The sequence below is a fragment of the Moschus berezovskii genome, chromosome 24, assembly GCF_049115385.1.
Source record: "Moschus berezovskii isolate FMDL1 chromosome 24, NW_MosBer_1.0, whole genome shotgun sequence".
NCBI lineage: Eukaryota > Metazoa > Chordata > Mammalia > Artiodactyla > Moschidae > Moschus > Moschus berezovskii.
This window is the reverse complement of record NC_142483.1, coordinates 7,656,494-7,678,905: the sequence shown is the minus strand read 5'-3', so window position 1 is coordinate 7,678,905 and position 22,412 is coordinate 7,656,494. Positions and strand designations below refer to the sequence as shown.

At 44.5% G+C, this 22,412-nt stretch overlaps 2 protein-coding genes across 9 annotated transcripts in view; one reads left to right on the top strand and one right to left on the bottom strand.

Annotated features, from left to right (window-relative positions):
* Window positions 1-2,648, top strand: part of LTF (lactotransferrin) — a 33,477-nt gene extending 30,829 nt beyond the window's left edge. Inside the window, exons 16-17 of the mRNA XM_055413648.2 lie at window positions 690-879; window positions 2,436-2,648. Of these exons, the coding sequence (XP_055269623.2) occupies window positions 690-879; window positions 2,436-2,470 (225 nt within the window). The 3' untranslated portion in view covers window positions 2,471-2,648. The remainder of the gene's footprint in view (window positions 1-689; window positions 880-2,435) is intronic.
* Window positions 2,649-16,508: 13,860 nt separating this feature from the next.
* Window positions 16,509-18,427, bottom strand: CCRL2 (C-C motif chemokine receptor like 2). 8 transcript variants are annotated; one of them, XM_088831763.1, is made up of 4 exons: window positions 18,178-18,427; window positions 17,887-17,940; window positions 17,413-17,608; window positions 16,509-17,064 (listed from the first exon to the last, which is right to left on the bottom strand). In XM_088831763.1, exons 2-4 carry the CDS (start codon window positions 17,904-17,906, stop codon window positions 16,552-16,554), a joined length of 729 nt encoding a protein of 242 aa, XP_088687889.1. In that variant the 5' UTR covers window positions 17,907-17,940; window positions 18,178-18,427; the 3' UTR covers window positions 16,509-16,551. The 8 variants fall into 8 exon arrangements, with proteins under 8 accessions (XP_088687889.1, XP_055269618.2, XP_055269614.2 ...); XM_055413643.2 differs by having other exon boundaries at window positions 16,509-17,613; XM_055413639.2 differs by having other exon boundaries at window positions 16,509-17,608.
* Between the last annotated feature and the right edge of the window lie 3,985 nt (window positions 18,428-22,412).

The window sequence follows — 22,412 nt, the reverse complement described above, 5'->3', positions numbered from 1 at the left end:
TGAAAGAAATCCTATAATTTCCTTGAAGTCTGGGCTTTTTCTATTAGCTTGTCTAGTTCTGTGTTAAAATGGCATGTTTTTTCTAGATGTGCTTTAAAGACAGTGACCCTAGGATTTACAAATAGGTCCAATTACTAGTATGTCTGGAGTTCCCAGTATGCATAGTCAGAGGTGCTGATAAGAGATCTGACACCATGAAGGTGCTTAGTCCTTGCAGCTCAGCTCTGGAGGAGCCCTGGGCACAAAGCAGGAACCATGGTCAGGGGAGGCTAGGTGACCCACTCAAGGTCTGTGGCAGAGAGGATTTCCCATGCAGACAGCCCTTTTGGGAGAGCTGGCCTAGAATGCTAGAGGTGATTAACCTTGAGGATGGATCTCAAACACCTCATCTGGTACCTAGTCACCCATAAGAAGTTCTGAGGGCTGAGGCCACAGATTAAGAAGCAAGGCAAGATGGTGGGAGGTGAGATCAGAAGTGGTGAGGCACCTGGGCGCTGGCCTGGGGCCTGGAGCAGGGGACACAGGGCGGGGGAGGGCTCAGCCAGGACAGTGGATCGATTCTAGAACTCAGCTCCTTTTGCCCCACGGTCTTCCTGCAGCCGATCCTGCACAGCGGAAATTACGTCCCAAGTCCATAATCTCTCCTCTTTTCCTCAGCTGGTCTCTTACTGTCTGCCCTTTTGACACAGGCTCTGTTCGGGAGAAATGGAAAAAACTGCCCGGACAAGTTTTGTTTGTTCAAATCTGAAACCAAAAACCTGCTGTTCAATGACAACACTGAGTGTCTGGCCAAACTTGGAAGCAGACCAACGTATGAAAAATATTTGGGGACAGAGTATGTCACGGCCATTGCCAACCTGAAAAAATGCTCAACCTCCCGTAAGTGGAATATAAATAACATCACTGAGAAACCCTCTTGCATGAAGGTCAAAGTTGGAGGGTCAAACATTTTAGGGGTTTAAAAACGTTAAGGCAATACAATGTCTCTGTACCTCAGAGATGGAGATGGTTGGTGAAGGACAGGGAGGCCTGGTGCGCTTCAGTCCGTGGGGTTGCGAAGAGCTGGACATGACTGAGCAACTGAACAACAAATATCTCAGGAAATTATGCTCTCGTTGATGAAGTGAAAGAATTAGAGAATAAAATAAAGCAGTAGATAATATGCTAAATGTTTATAACGTTGATAGCAATTGTAAATATATTTATGCATGTAAATATATCTATGTATGTAAATATTTGTATGTATGTATGTACATGGGCTTCCCAGGTGGTGCTAGTGGTTAAGAACCTGCCTGCCAATGCATATAAACATATGTACACATGTATATACATATATATTGAGAAATGGCAAATTCTGATTTCTAGGCAGTTACCATAAACAGTAACCGTAGAGAATACAAATTCTCAAAAACCATTTTAGCCAGGAAAATGTATTGACAACAATTTAAAAACGTTTAGAAGACATAGAGTGTTGTAAGGCTCCAGGCAATAATCCCCAACTCTCAGTGAGCTCTACCTCCCCTGTGCACTGCAGTCATCCAGGCTCCTGTTCCTGGTCCCTCCCCAGGGGAGCTGGAGGCATTGGTGGGGCTTGTGTGGTGGTCCAGGGGCAGGGGGAAGGCTGGGAATCTCCACATCAGTGGTTCTCAACTGAGGATGCTTTTGCCCCTGAGGCATTTGGCAATGCCAGGAAGTATTTTTAATTCTGATGACTTGGGGGCAGGGGTGCTGCTGGCATCTGTGGGGAGAAGCAGGGATGCTTCTAAACAAAGCACAGAACAGCCTTCACAATGAAGAATTCCCCAGCCCCAAATGTCAGTAGTGCCAAGGCTGGGAAACCCTGCTGTATCCACAGATGTCTCGGGGAATTGTGATGCAGGTGGATCTAGGGCTGCACTTAGAAACCCTGCTGCAGGGCTACTCTTCAAAGCAGCCTGCTCAGGACTGCACAGACTATGCACCTCTGGAGGGCAGGGCTTCTCTGTCTGTGCTGAATCCCAGCACTAAACAGAGACTCGTACAAAGTGCTCAGGAGGGATCCATGGAGGAGTGAGTGAGTGAGTAGGCAGATACTGCTGCAGGCAGATTTGCATGAAGATGATCAATTGCTCACAGAAGGAATTCGAGGACCATGGGAACTTGAGAGTGTGACAGCTGGTTCACCTGGAGACAGGGGGTGGGGGTTGTGTCACTCAGGCCAGAGCAGGAAATCTCGAAGCTCAGTGAGGACCAGAGTTTCTGTGTGCTCCCTTGGGCCCTGCTGCTCTTCGCAGGAGGGGTCATTGGGAAATGCGGGGATGGCAAGCTTTGATGTACGGTGGGGAAGAAGGGCAGAGGGAAGTCTGTTTTAGTGTCTTCTTTGATTGATGTATTGATTCCAAGAAAAAAAAAAAGGGAATCCTTTTCTGAATCTCTGGCTTTGTTGTGTCCCACAGCGCTTCTGGAAGCCTGTGCCTTCCTGACGAGGTAAAGCCTGCAAAGAAGCTAGCCTGCCTCCCCGGGCCTCAGCTCCTCCCTGCTCTCAGCCCCAATCTACAGGTGTGAGGGACCTTCCCCTCCCTTCCTGAAGTTGGATTTTGCCAAGCTCATCAGTATTCACAATTCCCTGCTGTCATCTTAGCAAGAAATAAAATTGGAAATGCTGTTGATTTTCATTCCCTATAAAATGCCAATTATCTTCTCTCGAATGTCATACTGAAATCGTGTCTGACCAAATACCTGTCCAGTGGAACCTTTCCTTCCCTGTTTTCCAGGTTGCACCGCCTCCCACTTTCCTGCAGTTTTGTGTTTGGTGTCTGATGGTCTGGAATCTAAGGTCAGGCCAAGCAACTATTTTCCTCTAGGGTACTTGGTTGGCTGGTTACATAGTTGTCTGTGTAAGTGTATTGAGCTGACTCACTGGAAAAGACTCTGATGCTGGGAAGGATTAGGGGCAGGAGGAGAAGGGGACGACAGAGAATGAGATGGCTGGATGGCATCACTGACTTGATGGACATGAGTTTGAGTGAACTCCGGGATTTGGTGATAGACAGGGAGGCCTGGCGTGCTGTGATTCATGGGGTCGCAAAGAATCTGACATGACTGAGCGACTGAACTGAACTGAACTGAATCAAGTGACCAGTAGAAGAAAGTGGGTGTCAAGAAGGTTTATGAGTATTTGGTATTTTAAGTAAATAGCATCAGGTGTAATAAATGTACAAATACAGACAACCAGGGGAAAATGCGAAATACATTGGGCCCTCCATGTCCCTGGGTTACACATCCTCAAATTCAATCAACAGAGGACTGAAAATATTTGAAAAATTTCAGAAAGTTCTAGAATGCAAAACTTGAATTTGCCATGTGCTCCCAACTATTTACATATTGTTTACATTGTATTAGGTGTTATAAGTAGCCTGCTGCTGCTGCTGCTAAGTCACTTCAGTCATGTCCGACTCTGTGTGACCCCATAGATGGAAGCCCATCTGTCCCTGGGATTCTCCAGGCAAGAACACTGGAGTGGGTTGCCATTTCCTTCTCCAGTGCATGAAAGTGAAAAGTGAAAGTGAAGTCGCTCAGTCGTGTCCGACCCTTAGCGACCCCATGGACTGCAGCCCACCAGGCTCCTCCATCCATGGGATTTTCCAAGCAAGTGTACTGGAGTGGCTTGCCATTGCCTTCTCCGATAAGTAGCCTAGAGGTGATTTAAAATGGATAGGAGGAAAAAACAAGATAAAATATACAGGAGGATATGCATAGGCTGTATGCAAATACTACATCATTTTACATAAGGGACTTGAGCATCCTTGGATTTGTCCTGGAACCAATCCCCGGGTATACTGAGGTACAAGGGAAAACTAACTGTGTATTTATCCCTTGGCTTTATTGACCCTCATTCTCCAGTTAACCTCTAGTTATCAGTTTATTCCTACTTTTCTCAGCCAAGCTTTTTCAAGTGCGGTCAGAGGGGGCTGCCTTCACTTCCTTCAGCAAGTCGGGTGGGTGGTTAGGTCATTCTCTCTTCACCTCACTGTAATTTGATTCTAACCTATTCACTCCCTTGAAGTGAATAAGAATTCTGGAATAAGACAGAAGCTTAGTAGGGTTCCCATCTCTTCCCCCGAGCCCCTTACATCTCCGATCCTGTGGATCACATGTTCCTTGAAGCCCTGTTTCCTGATCTTCCATGCTGCTCCTCCTTCCTTTCTCTGCCTTTAACATTTTTTAAAATTTATCTTTAAAATTTATTATTATTATTCTGTTCGTTGTACTGGGTCTTCGTTTCAGGAAGGACTTTTTTCTAGTTGTGGACAGCGAGGGCTACTCTCTAGGTGTGGTGCACCGACTTCTCACTGCAATGGCTTCTCTTGTGGAGCATGGACTCCAGGGCTCATGGGCATCAGTAGATAACCTAAGTGGAATGAAAGGCCCATGAAACATCCCTTTTCTGGCTGAAATAAAGTTTCAAAGTCTAACATCACTGTATCCATTGCAAGTGAAAGTGAAAGCTGCTCAGTCATGGACTATAGTCCATGGAATTCTTCAGGCCAGAATATTGGAGTAGGCAGCTTTTCCCTCCTCCAGGGGATTTTCCTAACCCAGGAATTGAACTGAGATCTCCTGCATTGCAGGCAGATTCTTTACCAACTGAGCTATCAGGGAAGCCCCTGTATCTGTTAGCTCATGCTCAGTTATGTCAACATCCCAGTGCCTTACATAAGAAAGCCACATTCATGGGTCATGGGTCACATTCATGCCTGTCATGAGTCATCAGAGACTCTGTTGTTCATCTCTTTATTCTGAGACCCAGGCTGAACCAGCAGCTCCCACCTGGGGTGTGTTGGCCTATAAACAGGGGGAAATAAAAGAGTTGGAGGCACAGCACAATAACTCTTAAAGCTTGCTCCTGGGAGAGTCCATATAATTTCCATAATTTCATCACCCAAAACAAGACAGGAGGTCATAGCATCACTCTGTGTGTGTGTGTGTGTGTGTGTGTGTGTGTGTGTGGCGGGGGAGGGGTCTTTGGTCTCACATCCTTTCACTCTGTCACTGAATTGAGTGTGAGCTCTGTTTGGTGTCCCTGGTTTTACTTTCTGAAGCCCCCAAGTTCCTTAAAATCTTCTAGGAAAACTTATGGCCTTGCATTCTGCATGGTTCCCACTCTAAGCTTTTTTCTGCCTGACGCAGATTTTAATGACCATCAATTGTAATACATTTTAGCACATTCCACTTCAGATTGTACTGAATTAATGTTTCCTCAGTTTTTTGGAAAATATTGTTGCCCATAGTTAACCCATGCAGACTATTCACGGAGGCTAATTATTTACTCACTTCAAACTCACCGCTAATTCCTCAGAAAGACAACAGCTTACAGCATCTGTAACATCTGTTTACTCATCAAAAGCCAAGGAAAGCCATTCAGAACCATCTGCCTTGTTTTTTGACTATTGATATTGGTCCCAATGTCTTCAACTCTGTAAGCAAGAATTGTCAGTGAAAGGTTGACAGCCTTTTATTTTTTTAATATTAATTTATTTTTGGCTGTGCTCAGTTTTAGTTGCAGCATGGACTTTTCACTAGTTGCGGTGTCTGGGCTTCTCATTGTGGTGGCCTCATCTGTTGTAGATCACGGGCTCTAGGGCATGAGGACTTCAGAAGTTGCAGTCCCCTGGCTCTGAAGCACAGGCTCAGTACTTGTGGCACACAGGCTTAGTTACTCTGTGGCATGTGGGAGCTTCCCAGATCAGGGATTGAATTTGTGTCCTCTACACTGGCAGGCGGATTCTTTACCACTCAGCTACCTGGGAAGCCCTAACAGTCTTAAATAAGTTAATTTTCTCTGGACACATTTGTTTACAGCTGCAATCAAATGATTTCTTCAATTCAACATAGTTGAAAGGCTTTTCTTGCTTGGTTAACAAATGAGCTATATAGAAACTTACTTTGCTTGTAGCCTTATTGCATTTTTTGTTCTGATGAAAAAAAATTTTTTTTTTTTTGGCTGGGATGTACAGGTTGTTGGAGCTTAGTTCCTTGACCCGGAGTTGATTCTGGGCCCATAGCAGTGAAAGAGCCAAGTCCTAACCACTGGATTGCCAGGGAATTCCCTTGAAGAAATTCTGTTGTGATAAGATATTTCACTTTAAATTTGGTATTTTAAGTAAATAGCATCAGGGATGGGGGAGCCTGGTAGGCTGCCGTCTATGGGGTCGCACAGAGTCAGACACGACTGAAGCGACTTAGCAGCAGCAGCAGCAATCCCAAACTCCCAGTTCATCCCTGCCACAACACCCTTGCCATTGGCAACCACAAGTCTGTTCTGATTCGATGTGTCTACTCAAACCACTTTGGATACTAAATATGTGGGTTTCTTACACCAAACAATTCTCTAATTCTCTGTGGACACCAACTGGGTTTCCTGAAAGTCATTTCAATTCTGACACTAACCACTTAGAGTTAACCACAGGTTAAAGGCCCAGGCCCTCCAGACTGCCCTCTTCCTTCAGATGCCAATCACAAGTAGTGGGTTCCCAGGTTACATATACTTTTGACCAACTTGGCTATAAACCGAGGGTTCCCACAACTTCCTCCTTACGTTTGATAATTTGCTATAATGACACAGAATTTAGGGGAACACTTTACTTATTGTCACCTATTTATGTTCAGTCAGTTCAGTTCAGTTCAGTCGCTCAGTCGTGTCCGACTCTCCGCGACCCCATGAATCACAGCACGCCAGGCCTCCCTGTCCATCACCAACTCCCGGAGTTCACTCAAACTCATGTCCACAGAATCGGTGATGCCATCCAGCCATCTCATTCTCCGTCGTCCCCTTCTCCTCCCGCCCCCAACCTTTCCCAGCATCAGAGTCTTTTCCAGTGAGTCAACTCGTCTCATGAGGTGGCCAAAGTATTGGAGTTTCAGCTTTAGCATCAGTCCCTCCAATGAACATCCAGGATTGATCTCCTTTAGAATGGACTGGTTGGATCTCCTTGCAGTATAAGGGACTCTCAAGAGTCTTCTCCAACACCACAGTTCAAAAGCATCGATTCTTCGGCGATCAGCTTTCTTCACAGTCCAACTCTCACATCCATACATGACCACGGGAAAAACCATTGCCTTGACTAGACGGACCTTGGTTGGCAAAGTAATGTCTCTGCTTTTTAATATACTATCAAGGTTGGTCATAACTTTCCTTCCAAGGAGCAAGCGTCTTTTAATTTCATGGCTGCAATCAGCATCTGCAGTGATTTTGGAGCCCAAAAAAACAAAGTCTGACACTGTTTCCACTGTTTTTCCACCTATTTATGTTAAGGAGCATATAAAAGATACAGAATAGCCAGATAAAGAGGTACATAGGCTAAGGACTGGAAGGGCCTAGAGCATAGGAGCTTCTGTCCCTGTGGAATTGGGGTGCCTCTCTTCCAGAACATGAATGCATTCACTAACCAAGAAGCTCCCTGAACCCCGTGGTATAGGGTTTGTATGGAAGTTTTGTAACATACACACAATTGATTAAGCCATTTACCTCTGGTGATTATCCAGCCACGCTTCCATCCCTGGAGGTTGGGAAGTAAAGCTGAAAGCTCCAATCCTCTAATTACAAGTTGGTGCTGGGAACCAGCTCCCACCCTGAACTTACATAGGAAAACAGCAAAAGTTACTTCACCAGCATACACTCAGGTCTGACTGAAACTCAGGTATAAAGTTTATTATGAATAACAAAAGACACTCCTCTCAGCCCGTCAGTCTAGGCTGAAGATTGCATGTACGTGTCATATTGTACGTGTACATGGACGTGTCACTGTTGTATTGCATCATCACTGTCTGGTACTTACAGCGCTGTTGAATCATAACCACCTGACTGTGATTTGCAATGCACCAAGGGGCAGCAGGAAGCCATGAGAGTTCCAGAAACCATCTCACAACCACTGGACTCAGCCATTACAGTGCAAAAAAGCCCACTAGCAATACATATTTATAATACCAATAAATACAGTGCCAATATACCTTTATTAATGGACACTGAAATATTTATTTCATATGACTTTCACATGCCATGAAATATTCTTTTGACTGTTTCCCAACTGTTAAAAAAAAGGTAAAGCCATTCTTTGCGCAGGTACCCTGCCAAACAAAACAACAGGTGGTAGGCTGGGTTTGTTCCAAGGCTTGTAGTTTGCCAGTTCCTTTGGATGCCGCTCTTTGTCCTGTAGTAGGAACATCCCTGGCTCTATCCAACCACTCTTGGAAGTTAGGCTCTGCCTCTGCCGAGCAGGACAAGTTCCTGGAGGTGCTCTAGAAGCACAACGACGACGACTCTTGTTCCCAATGCAACACGTGTTGAAAGGGCCTAGAGCTGCTCTGGGGAAGCGATTTATCCACCACACCGATACCTCCAGGGCAGTGCGGCAGCGCTTCGCCAGTGCTATTGGGACTAATGGTACCGCGCAGGAGTCCACGTGGCTGCCAGTGTGCGCGCCTGCGCAGTCTTTCCGAGGAGGGCTGCGAGGCAGGGGGCCCGAAGGTTATCGCGAGGGTTATAGGAGGTTCTCACGAGGCCTCAGAAGTTCTCTGGTGGCCTCGAAGATTCTGTCAAGGGCTCAAAAGTTTCCTGGAGGGCTTGAAGGTTTTCCGTTGGTCTGCTTTCCTTGTTTGTGGGTTTAGTTTGAGGGGAAAGCCGCTACCATGTGGTGCCGGGAGCTTTCTGTCAGGAGCAGCGTCGTGTATTCTTAAGTCGTTGGGAAACAGACTTGAGGCGGCATAATTCTCTCTCAGGGAGTTAGCTGTTACCCTTCGCGTGTTTGGACTAGTTTAGCCCCGCATTCTATCTATCAGATCTAGTCCCTTAAATCTGTTTCTCACTTCCATTGAACTCTGGACGGAGGTTCGTGACATTGTACAGGAGACAGGGACCAAGACCATCCCCATGGAAAAGAAATGCAAAGAAGCAAAATGGCTGTCTGAGGAGGCCTTACAAATAGCTGTGAAAAGAAGAGAAGCGAAAAGCAAAGGAGAAAAGGAAAGATATAAGCATCTGAATGCAGAGTTCCAAAGAATAGCAAGGAGAGATAAGAAAGCCTTCCTCAGTGATCAATGCAAAGAAATAGAGGAAAACAACAGAATAGGAAAAACAAGAGATCTCTTCAAGAAAATTAGAGATTCCAAGGGAACATTTCATGCAAAGATGGGCTCGATAAAGGACAGAAATGGTATGGACCTAACAGAAGCAGAAGATATTAAGAAGAGGTGGCAGGAATACACACAAGAACTGTACAAAAAAGATCTTCACGACCAAGACAGTCACGATAACGTGATCACTGATCTAGAGCCAGACATCTTGGAATGTGAAGTCAAGTGGGCCTTAGAAAGCATCACTGTGAACAAAGCTAGTGGAGGTGATGGAATTCCAGTTGAGCTATTTCAAATCTTGAAAGATGATGCTGTGAAAGTGCTGCACTCAATATGCCAGCAGATTTGGAAAACTCAGCAGTGGCCACAGGACTGGAGGTCAGTCTTCATTCCAATCCCAAAGAAAGGCAATGCCAAAGAATGCTCAAACTACCGCACAATTGCACTCATCTCACATGCTAGTAAAGTCATGCTCAAAATTCTCCAAGCCAGGCTTCAGCAATATGTGAACCATGAACTCCCAGATGTTCAAGCAGGTTTTAGAAAAGGCAGAGGCACCAGAGATCAAATTGCCAACATCCGCTGGATCATGGAGAAAGCAAGAGAGTTCTAGAAAAACATCTATTTCTGCTTCATTGGCTATGCCAAAGCCTTTGACTGTGTGGATCACAATAAACTGTGGAACATTCTGAAAGAGATGGGACTCCCAGACCACCTGACCTGCCTCTTGAGAAACCTGTATGCAGGTCAGGAAGCAATAGTCAGAACTGTACGTGGAACAACAGACTGGTTCCAAATAAGGAAAGGAGTATGTCAAGGCTGTATATTGTCACCTTGCTTATTTAACTTATATGCAGAGTACATCATGAGGAACGCTGGGCTGGAAGAAGCACAAGCTGGAATCAAGATTGCTGGGAGAAATATCAATAACCTCAGATATGCAGATGACACTACCCTTATGGCAGAAAGTGAAGAGGAACTAAAAAGGTCTCTTGAGGAAAGTGAAAGAGGAGAGTGAAAAGGTTGGCTTGAAGCTCAACATTCAGAAAACAAAGATCATGGCATCTGGACCCATCACTTCATGGGAAATAGATGGAAAAACAGTGGAAACAGTGTCAGACTTTATTTTTTGGGGCTCCAAAATCACCGCAGATGCAGATTGCAGCCATGAAGTTAGAAGACGCTTACTCCTTGTAAGAAAAGTTATGACCAACTTTGATAAAAAGCAGAGACATTACTTTGCCAACCAAGGTCCCATCTAGTCAAGGCTATGGTTTTTCCCGTGGTCATGTATGGATGTGAGAGTTGGACTGTGAAGAAAGCTGATCGCTGAAGAATTGATGCTTTTAAACTGTGGTGCTGGAGAAGACTCTTGAGAGTCCCTTGGACTGCAAGGAGATCCAACCAGTCCATTCTAAAGGAGATCAATCCTGGGTGTTCATTGGAAGGACTGATGCTAAAGCTGAAACTGCAATACTTTGGCCACCTCATGCGACGAGTTGACTCACTGGAAAAGACTCTGATGCTGGGAAAGGTTGGGGGCAGGAGGAGAAGGGGACGACAGAGAATGAGATGGCTGGATGGCATCACCAACTCTGTGGACATGATTTTGAGTGAACTCTGGGAGTTGGTGATGGACAGGGAGGCCTGGTGTGCTGTGATTCATGGGGTCGCGGAGAGTCGGACACGACTGAGCGACTGAACTGAACTGAACTGAGCCCCGCATTGTTTCCAGAAATAATTACAAGTCAGTCCTGTGTGGGAAAGAAGTGGCCTGTGAGCAGGACATCTAGAGCCCAGGCCCAGCTCTGCTGCTGTGTGGCTGTGTGACCTCAGGTAAGTCCCTTAACTGTTCTTGCCTCAGCTTTATTTGTGGGTGAAATGAGGGGCTGGGCCTTGTTCTCTGTGACTCTCGAACAGATTGATTCTCACCCGAGTCATGAGGGACCAGAAAGGAGAAGACATTTAAAATTTGTCCTGGGTGAGGGTATCATACTTTTTTCTTTGTTTTTTATCTGTGGTGGTCCTTGTGCAGGTTGGAAAAGAATTTCTGTAAAGGCAGAATGAGAGGTGAATACAATTTATTAGAGTGCACTCTTAATAAATAGAGTGCGTCTAATAGACGCAGCGGGCAGGCTCAGGGAAGAAACGACAATGAACACGGGTCATCTGCCTGTCTTTTCTAGACGGGGAACAAGGAAGGGAATGGGGTAGAAATCTTGTTGTCATTTACTGATTAGGTACCATATGTATGCTTTCCTTTTACGGGGGAGAAGAACAGGACAAATACCCTTCCTAATATGGGGTTAGGAAAGGGACAAGCTATGCTCCCCAGGATGGCGCAAAAATTGCAACAGTTGCAACATGGGTGGAAGGGCGATAAGGGTCTGATGCCTTGTTTCTGTCTTCTGAGGCCCTTCGAGCTCAGCTTGTTCTTTTGTCCTCTGGCCACTATATTATCCAGACAATATCAGTTAGTTTTCTGGGCTTACCTCGTGGCTCGGTGGTAAAGAATCTGCCTGCAGGTGCTGGAGACATGAGAGCCATCTCTGGTCCAGGAACGTTCCACAAGCTGCAGAGCAACTAAGCCTGTGTTCCTCAACTACTGAGCCTGTGCTCTGGAGCCAGGGAGCTGCCACTGCTGAGAAGCCACTGCGGCGAGAAGTCCATGCACCACAACTAGAGAGTAGCCTGTGCTCCCTGTAAGTAGAGAAAGCGCACAGATAGCAATGAAGACCCATCATGGCCAAAAAATTAAAAAAAAAAAAATCAGTTTTCCTCTTCAGCTTGATCTTAGGAACATTTTCCTTTGTGCAGTGAGAGTCAAAAAGGGCTCAGTGGACATTCACATACCCACCATGTGGAGCTGACAGGTGTTAACATTTTGGTGTGTTTTCCTTGTTTCTTTTATATGACTTAATATGTGTGTGTGTGACATTAAATTATTTGACTGTGAGTTGTGACCACCATTCCTAAATTTTTTTTTTGCATTTTTTAAAACAAATTATTTTTAACTGGAGGAAAATTGATTTACAGTACTGTGTTGATTTCTGCCATACATCACCATGAATCAGCCATATCACTCCTAGATTCTTGACCATGCATTCTCTAAGAGTAAGGACATTGTCCCACATAATCCCAATTTTATTGTTACTCTTGAAATGATAAATCTATAGCATCTGATATGTTGTTCATAGTCATGTTTTTCAGATTTTCCCTATCATGTCTTTAAGCCTCTTTTTAAGGAAGTGCTCCCATTACCCATTGGTAGTCAACCCCTCCTTCTTACCTTCCCTCACGGGCATGAGTGTCACTTCTCTCTGTGGGAATACAGCACCTGTATTATTGGCTGGAGTCTTTTTCTTGGCCACCTCCTCATCCGTCACTGCACCCCATCTCCTCTAGTCCATTTGGAGATGAACCTGACCCTCTGCCTTGGAGTCTTTCAGAGACAGAGTGGAAACAGTATGTGTGCAGATCGTCGTCAGACAGAGCTGGAGTGTACTTGGGGACTTGGGTTGTGTGCTTTGCGGAGGAGGGTGGGCCTGTTTGCACAGGGCAGCTGGGGAACGTCCTGAGCCATGGTGAGCTAGCTGGGTGCACCCTCAGGAAGTGTGCGGCAGGTGCGCTGCAAAGACGGACGCCTGAAGTAGCGTGTGGGTGAGGGCTTGGTGGGGAGGGCTGTCCACAGACTCACAGCAAAACTATTGAGCTGACCATGTGGTTGAGGGCAGAGGAAAACACATATTGTCATAGGCGATACAAGCCAGATGGTCTGATCCTCCCTACCACTCCTTCAAACAAAGAAACTGGGGATGAGCCACATGTCCCCAGATCCTTTTGTTAAACATAGTCATTTACCTGGCAGTTGCAGGAGGCTGCTAAGGGGAGGAGGCGGCCCATGAGAACTGAAATTGAAGCACCATCAAGGTTCAGGCAGCATCTGTGGAGGGTGTGAGGAAAAGTGCTGTGTGGCAGCATCCAAAGGGCCGGTCACTGTGTTGCTCACTAAGCCCTCATCCCAGCCATCAACCCTGCCTGGGGAGGAGTCTTATTCCCAGTTATCTGAAGGTCAGGGAGGCTAGATGGCCTGTGTTGGGTCCCACTGGAAGAGAGAGACACCCCTTCCTACCCTCTCTCCAAGCAGGCACGGCAGGGGACTCTATGGATGTGACTAATGGCCCTGGTTATAGCTAAAGGCCACACCCCAGGGAAAGATCAAAGGATTTAGAGTCTGAAATTTAGATCAATGGTTTCTCTGTTAGATGTGCCAGAGATGGTTGTTTGGAGAACTCTGCTTTTCTCAGTGCCCGTAAATGGGTGGCTGACAGGAGCAGCAATCCTCAGATCCGCCTTCCCCCAATCATTTGGTATATTGTGAAAAATCTGGTGCAGTTATATACAGGAACTCACTCTATAAACCAAGCTCTAGAGACAACCCAGGAAGTACTGGGTGGAGGAGAGGAAGGAGCATAAGATTTGATATCAGAAAATGTCAAGCCCAGATTCTGACTCCCTGAGAGCTGTGTGATTTAAGCCTCAGTTTCCACACTTGTAAAATGAAGCTGATGATTCTCAGTTTTCTTTGACGTTTATGTGGTGCAGATATGTCTGTGAAGGCAGTTGGTAAACAACAACAAAGCCCTATTGAAATTCCAGCTTGGTGGGGGAGCCTGAGACCAGGAAAGGATGAGCAGCTCTTAGGAAGAAGGATAACTGGGGCTGATGTGGCCCCAGCACATTTGGGGGAAAAAAAAAAAAAAAGGGTATTTGTTGCTTAACCAAAATTCAGAATTAGCTGGCATCCTGTATTTTTTTCAACCTCAAATTTTATTGCTTTCTCATTCACCGTATCAGTTGTTTACCATTTTACAATGTGTTCCATTTATACCCACAAATACATAGAATTGAGATGAACCAGAGACTTCTCATGAGATTTCAGCCTTTCTCTCAAATGTTCCAAATCAGAATTATCTTGACTTGATAGGAAATTCTTTTTGCATTAGAAAATAATTGAATTTACAGGCAAAACAGAAACGCTGTCAATTTTCCTTAACTATGCTAACTATCTTCTCTTTGGCTTTTTAATGATTGTTAGTTTTCTAACGCAATAGTTTGTAGAAAAGTGCAGAAGCCTGTGTTTTTTTTTTTTTAATTGAAAGATAGTTGATTCACAGTGTTTTAGTAGTTTCAAGTATATAGCAGAGTGATTCTGTATTTTTGCGAATGATACTCCTTTGTAAGTTATTATAAGTTAATGGCTATAGTTCCCTATACTGTGTAATACACCTTTGATACTTATCTATTTTATATGTAGTGGTTTGTGTTTGTTGATCCCATATCCCTAATTTGTCCCCTGCACTTCCCTCTCCCCTTTGGTAACTACAAGTTTATTTTCTATGTCCATGACTCTGTTTCTGTTTTTCATATACACTGATTTGTATTATTTTCTAGGTTCCACATATCAGTGATGCCATGCAGTATTTGTCTTTGTCTGACTTATTTCATGCAGCACAATATTCTGTAGGTCCATCCACATTTCTGCAAATGTCAAAATTCCTTCATTTTTATGGCTGAATAATATTTCATTTTGGGTGTGTGTACATTTGTCTGATCTGCACTTAATGGGCACTTGGGCGACTATCATGTCTTGGCTATTGTAAATGGTGCAAGCCTGAATCATTTTTATCTTTGGGACAACTGTCCTCTGCTAGGGGAAGAAGATCTTGCTGGATTATCAATGTTCCAAATATACTACTTATGTGTGTGGGCTGTTGTAACTGGATCATCCTTTACAAACTTTTGATTTTCAATAACGAATTCACTCTGAGTCATTGTCATAGTTTATATACGCCCATGTTTTCAATCTGAAAATTCTGAAAGAATTTGTTCTGTGAATTCAGCACTGTGTCTATGAACATCCAAAACCAATGTCATTTTGTCTGAGATTTCTGTCCCATATGTAGTAGATGTGAATGGAGAGTCCAGACCTACTCATATCGGCATGTGAAGAGGGTTCCCACATGCCGTCTCCTTTTCCTCTTTTCATATCTGCTGGGGTACTTTCTTCCGAGGTCTTGCTCTTAACTTGTCATGGTGTTTTTATTTGCTATTTAATGTCATTCAGGATGAGTCCTGTCTTAGCTCAGGCTGTCACAACAAATACCACAGACTTGGTGGCTTAAACAACAGAAACTTATTTCTGACAGTACTCAAGGCTGGGAGGTCCAAGATTGAGGTGCTGGTGGAATTCTGGTGCAGCCTCTCTCCCTGGCTTGCCAGTGGCCACCTTCTTGCTGTGTCCTCCCATGGTGCAGAGAGAACACATTCTCTGGTGTCTTTTCTTAAAAGGCATTAATCCCTTCCTGAGGGCTCCACCTCATCTAAACCAAGTTACCCCATAAAGTCCTCATCTCCAAATACCGTCACACTGGGGCTTGGATTGCAACATATGAATGTTTTGCAGGACACGATTCATCCATACTACCCTATGAGGACACAGAAGAGCCAGCGATTGGTGTAGCCTGTGCTTACTATGAGATCTCTCCCAGGTGCCACCTCTTCCTCCTCCCTCCTCTGTAATGGAGGTGAGAGGTTGTTGTCCATAGTCATCCCAGATTTAGGCTGTCACCTCTACTTGGGATATGTAACAGAAAATGGGCACTATATAGCACCCGGCAAATGTGTATTGTGGCATTTTGTAGTTACATGTGGTTAGGTCTGAGGTGTATGTTACACTGAAAGGAACAAAGCATGCCTTGTGTTAAACATTTCTAGACATAATCTTACATTTACTATTGTTAAATAGGAGGAAGTTAGAAACCTTGGGAGGCTCAGAGGTTGGGGTTATCTGGGCTCATTGTGGGTGTGGCAAGTAGCCAAGAAGACCCAGAGTACTTTCCATAGAGAAAGTCTGTTTTCCTCTTTTTATCCAGAGCCTCCCGCTAGCCAGCTCTTTCAATTACATGAAAGGAAAGGTTCCTGATAAACTACTTCTGTATGAGTAGGTTTCTTCTCTTTTAGAATGTGGTCCAGTTGGTTTTAAAAATGCATATTTTCTTTATGTATTTTCTCACTTGAATTCTGAATTGGTGTGCTGGCTACAGCATAGATTCTGGGATGAATGGCACTGGGTTTGTGTCCCAGCTTTGCCACTCTCTAGCTGTGTGATCATAGACAAATTTCTGAGCCTGTTTCCTCCCCAGAGAAAGGAGACTAATTCCACCCATATCATGAGCAAGCAGTGAGATGTGGAGGAGCTCATGTTTGTCAAGAGCCTAGCACGTTGCCCGAGACAAATTCAAATATTTGTTGGATGTTTGTTCACCTCCCCCTTTTCTCCCTGTATCCTATTTTATATACAAATACGTAAAAAACTATTGGACAGAACAAGGCGATGAGTGAAAAATTGATGTTTATTTATCCTGCCTTTGACAGGAGCTAGTTTCTAGAAAGGTGATATTCTTCCCCTGAGGTGCTTTGGGCAGGTTCCTCAGTGGGTTGAGGTGCAGTGTCACTGCACAGGTAACAAAGGTGGCTGAGGTGTTTCCTAAATGCCTTGTCAAGAAACACGTAGAGGAGAGGGTTGATGCAGCAGTGGGTGGCGGCGATGATTCTCGTGATCTGAACGCTTTTGTTCAGGTTGTAACTGCTCCCACAGCCATGCAGGGAGAAGTGTTCGTTGAAAGCAGACAGGAAAAGTGCAATATTGTAGGGTCCCCACATCAGAAGGAAAACTGCCATTACGGTGAAAACAAGCTTGAAAAGGTCATGGTTCCTCTCCCTGAACTGGGGTGTTGCCCTCATTCGCACGTAGGAATATACAAAAGCAAACAGTGGCAAAAGAAATCCCAAAATGTTCATCTTTAAGGTCAGAAAATGCTTCCAGGATGTCTCATCAGCTGGTAAGAAGTGAAGTCCGGTAAAGAAGCACTTGTATTTCTGGCTTTCCATCTGAGGTTTGTAAAAAACAAGTTCAGGCAAAGTGACCAGAGTGGCTGCGACCCACACTAGAGTGCTTATGAAGATGCTGCCGGCCACAGTCCTGCAGCCTGAGAAACACCTTCTCACATGGAAAAACTCCTTGTACCTTTGCACAGTCAGAAGGACATTGAAAAATGCCTCACTGTACAGGCCTATGGAGTAGAGCGCCAGGAGAATTTTACACAGAGGGTCATCAAAGCCCTCCCCATGAGAGGCCGCATAAGCCCAGAATGGCAGAGTGAGCAAGAAACCCAAGTTAGAAAGTGCCAAGTTGAGGAAACAGATATTTTCTGCTTGCTTGAGCCTTTTATACCTTACCAGGATAAACACAAACAAGATATTGTCCAGGAGGCCAGCCATAAACACCGTGCTGTAGAGGTAAGGCACCAGCTGGGCTGAGAGAATCTTGGGGTCATATGGGGTGCATGGTTCTATTTCGTTGTTACTCAGATCATCCTCTATGAGGACATCATAGTCATCCTCTGGTGCTGACGTGTAATTAGCCATCTTCAGGCTGCCCTGGGGAGAAATGAAAGGTTATTTTCTGGTTACACAGCTATGTGGTCCTGGATGAAACTGCACACGGAGCTAGAGCCCCTGCAGCCATACTCGTCCTTTTCTGGTGTTTATTATATTAGCCAGAGCAGGTCTACAACTCAGAAGATTTAAAATAAACATTTCTTTAACATGCCCCTGCATCCTGAGCCCAGCTGCTATAATCCATCCCTTCATTAAGCACATAGGTGTTTGGTAGTATGCCAGCTACCACAGGGAGACAAAAGTAAACGTTACCCTTCTTCATACAACTTCATTCTCTTGGTAGAAACAAGACTTGCCTACTTGAAGCTGTATAAGAAAAAACATGATTAAAGAGAACTAAGTACCAGGGTTTAGTTTCACCAAATTGGTGTCAGTCACAGTTCCCATGTGTTTAAAAAGTTTGCTCACCCTCTGTAAACAGTTTCCTGTGATAGTCAGAGAAGTCTGAGTTCTTCTCTCGAAGGATATAAATAAATGTTTGCAAAAGTGAAACCACCCTAAGTATCAAATGGACACAACTGGTTAAATACGTCAATGACTTACCACTGACTGAGTTCCTGGGAGGAGAGGGAACAGCCTCCTGACCTACCATCCGAGTTGCTGTGGGAGCCGTCTGGCCAGATGAAAGACTAACTTCCTTCTGAATAGCCGGCCCCGACCCTTTGGGGCAAGAGAAACCACTGTTTATCCCCCTGGTGGCTGTGTCCCACCAGTCACAGGTCTCGGGGACTAAGCAAAATAAAGCAACTTGAAAGCTCCCACTAACCCCTAGAGAGTTTCTCAAGCTGCAAAGAGAAACCGGGAAGTTGTTTGCTCCTGCTGCTGCTCTCCCCACCCTCTCCCCGCACCCCGCCTTTGATTTCCCTGTGGCCATCCTGCTGGCTGCCCCAGATAAGGAACTAAGTTATTGCTGCTTCTCAGTGATACTGAGGGAGGGATGGAAAGTGCTCTGATGTGCAACTCTGAGCAGGTAGTGGGTGGCAGCAGAGAAGTGTCACACACAGTGACCAGCGGTGACTGTGCGTCCAGACCCTGGGGCTGACGCTCCCCTGTAGCATTTCATCAGTATTAGCATATGGGTCAGTCTTCAAGTGGAGAAGGAAATGGCAACCCACTCCAGTGTTCTTGCCTGGAGAATCCCAGGGACGGGGGAGCCTGGTGGGCTGCCGTCTATGGGGTCGCACAGAGTCGGACACAACTGAAGTGACTTAGCAGCAGCAGCAGCTGTCTTCAAGAACTTGTAGTGAGCAATCCTGCTTGGACTTGTACTGTTACTTTTGAAAGTAGCAGTAACTGAGAGTAACAGTAACAGGGCTTTCCTCATAGCTCAGCTGGTAAAGAATTCGTCTGCAATGTGGGAGACCTGGCTTCGATCCCTGGGTTGGGACGATCCCCTGGAGAAGGGGACGGCTACCCTCTCCAGTAATCTGGCCTGCAGAATTCTGTGGACTGTATAGTCCATGGGGTTGCAAAGAGTCGGACACGACTGAGCGACTTTCTTTATTCTTTTTGAGGGACATTTTTGTGTGTCAGATATTTGGCTGAAGAATGGGGCCCCAAGGGAGGATTTGGGGACAGTGGAAGCCACAGAATGATGTCATTTGGGAAGAGAGTGGGTGCAGAGATTAGACCTCAGTACCAGTGAGCCTGGGGGAAATTGATGTGATAGAACCAAGGAGTTAGGAAGGATGTTAGGAGCTGACCCTGCTCCTATAAGAAGGGCCTAGTGTAGGAAGATTCCATGGTAAGGACACAGAGGCTCTATCAAGATGCTGTGCAGAGAATGTGAGGGGAACAAGTTAAACCCTAGACTGAGGTTGGGGTGGGTGACGTTTAAGGCCAGAGAGAAAGGAAACTGAGAGTCCGAATTTGAAGGGAAATGGGAGCGGCTGGGAAGAAAGATGAACTGAGAAAAATAACTTGAAATAACTGGAAAATCTGTATGAACTCCTGGATCAACTCTTTGTACCTGTGATGGACCTAATTTGGGGACCAGTCTTACATGTTGGCTTCGTGTTCATTTCACTGGTTAAAAGACTTCTGTCAATGCCAAAGATGTGTTTGAGGTGACAGTCGGTGCAGAATGTGGATCTGTCATAGTTGAACTATAACTGAGAAACTATTAAGGGAAAGGAAAAATAAACAGTAAAGGCCTGGACAAATATGTGACAAGCATTAAAGTTAACCCAGAGGGAAACTCGTGATGTTCCTCTGTATGAAGGGGTTGGAAGGGATTGGGAGAGATTGGTGCTGCTGGGAACCTGGGCTGTGAGTGTTTCCCAGCAAGTCTTCCCCCAGCATCCCCCAGTATGGCCTCTGTGAGTCAGTGAGGGTCACCGTGCCCTGGGGGTTCTGCCCCTTGCAGCTGGGCTATTTGGAGACACATCGGTCCCCCCACAACCTTGACTGAGTGATGGTGCCTCATGGTGCTTTATTGCCTGATGCTCACTGGTCAGTCCCCGAGAGGGGAATGAGGGTCAAGTCAGACTTTGAAACTTAAAAAACGCCGTGAACATACACACTGCACATTGCGTGGTTAAATGGAGGAAAATAGCAGCAAGTCGGTGCCTCATCTGTATCACAGAATGATGTGAAATTTGAAGTTTCCTAGAGAAAAGCATTGTTCGGTAAATTCCAGATTACCCTAACTTCCTGATATTCAAATGGACTTCACTTTTGGAATTATTTTATTTTGGCTTGATTCCCAGAATTCTGCTTATTTACACCCAGACCTTGGAGTTCTTTTTTTTAAATTGAGATATGTAATCGACGAAAAGCATTCTGGAAGTTAAGGTGTGCCATACTGATACATTTATATTGCAATATGATTGCCATGGTAGTGTTAGCTAACAAAATGACCAATTTTTGATGTGGTGAAAACAATTAATTTCTATTATCTTAGCAAATTTAATGTTTATAATAGAGTTTGGTTGTCTATAATCACTATACTGTATATTAGACCTCCAAGACCACGGGATTCTTGAAAACTGAAAGTTAGTAGGAAGGAATGGTTTAAAAGTCTGAAGTTGAAGCAGGAGGAAGGTTTTATTTACCATTTTAGTATCTGGAACTGTAATAGGGTCATCATTATTGGTGAAACTTCACTACATTCTAAGGTTTGTGAGCTGCATGCTCTGTTAAAAAAAGAAATCCAAGGTCTGGGTGTAAATAAGCGGAATTCTGGGAATCAAGCCAAAATAAAATAATTCTGAAAGTGAAGTTCATTTGAATATCAGGAAGTTAGGGTGATCCTTACTGAACAATGCTTTTCTCTAGGAAACTTCAAATTTCACGTGATTCTGTGATACATATAGTTAAATCCCAGTGTTTTAGACAATTGAAGTATAGTTGATTTACAATATTAGTTTCAGGTGTATAACATAGTGATTCAGTATATTATACATTATACTCCATTTAAAGTTACTCTTTAGAAGGACTGATGCTGAAGCTGAACCTCCAATACTCAGCTGCCTGATGTGAAGAGCCGACTCATTGGAAAAGACCTTGATGCCGGGAAAGATTGAGGGCAGGAGTAGAAGGGGATGACAGAGGATGAGATGGTTGGATGGTGTCACCAACTCAATAAACATGGGTTTGAGCAAACTCTCGGAGATAGTGAAGGACAGGGAATCCTGGTGTGCTGCAGTCCTTGGGGTCGCAAAGAGTTGGACATAACTTAGTGACTAAATAACAGCAAAATTATTGCAAAATAATGGCTATATTTCCCTGTGTTGTACAATATATCAATGTTCTTATTTGTATCTTTTCATCCTTTACCCTCTCTTGGCCCTCCCCCGAATCTTCCCTCTCCCCACAGGTACCCACTAGTTTGTTCTCTACATCTGTGAGGCTGTTTCTGTTTTGTTATTTTCGTGAGTTTGCTTTTTTAATTTAGATTCCACATATAAGTGATATCATACAGTGTTTGTTTTTCTATGATTTACTTAACTAAGCATAATACTATGTCCATCCATGTTGTTGTGAATGGCAAAATTTCATTCATTCTTATGACTGAGTAATCTCCCATTGTACATGTATGCACCACACCTTCCTTAGGCACTTAGGTTTCTTCCATATCTTGGCTAATGTAAACAATGCTGTGAAAGTTGGGGTTCATATATCTTTGAAATTAGTGGTTTCATTTTTTTCAGCTATATACCCAGGAGTGTAATTGCTGGGTCATCTGGAAGTTTTATTTTTAGTTTTTTGAAGAACCTCTATACTGTTTTCCATAGTGGCTGCACCAATTTACATTCCTACCAACAGTGTACGAGGGTTCCCTTTTCTCTACATCCTCACCAATATTAGTTATTTGTGGCCTTTTTGATAATAGCCATTTTAACAGATATGAGGTGATAATACCATTATGGTTTTGATTTGCATTTATCTGATGATTAATGATGTTGAACATCTTTTCATGTCTGTTGGCCATCTGTATGTTTTTAGAAAAGTGTTTATTTCAGTCCCAGTTTCAGTATAGGAGGCTATCATGTTATAACTCTTATTCCCCCCATAACATGTAGATTATTCATTTATTCAACGAATGTTTATAAAATGCCTAGCATGTGCCCAGCACTGTTCAGTAGACAAACATCCTGACCTTCATGGGGCTTACAGCCAAAAACAAAATAAGTATGTAAGTTGAAGGTAGTAGTAGAGAAGTTCTGTGGCAAAAAGTAAAGCAGGGAAGCAGACTAGGACGGGCCAGGGTGGTTTGGGGGTTCACATTTTACGTAGAATAGTCAGCGAAAGCCTTGCTGACAAGATAATCTCTGATG

Bases quoted from the DNA above. Each gene is read 5' to 3' on its own strand.
- CCRL2 (XM_055413639.2), bottom strand. From the start codon at position 17,906: ATGAAGTTGTATGAAGAAGG. The intron at 17,609-17,886 runs GTAACGTTTACT...TCCCCAGGGCAG, and splicing joins ATGAAGTTGTATGAAGAAGG to CCTGAAGATGGCTAATTACA.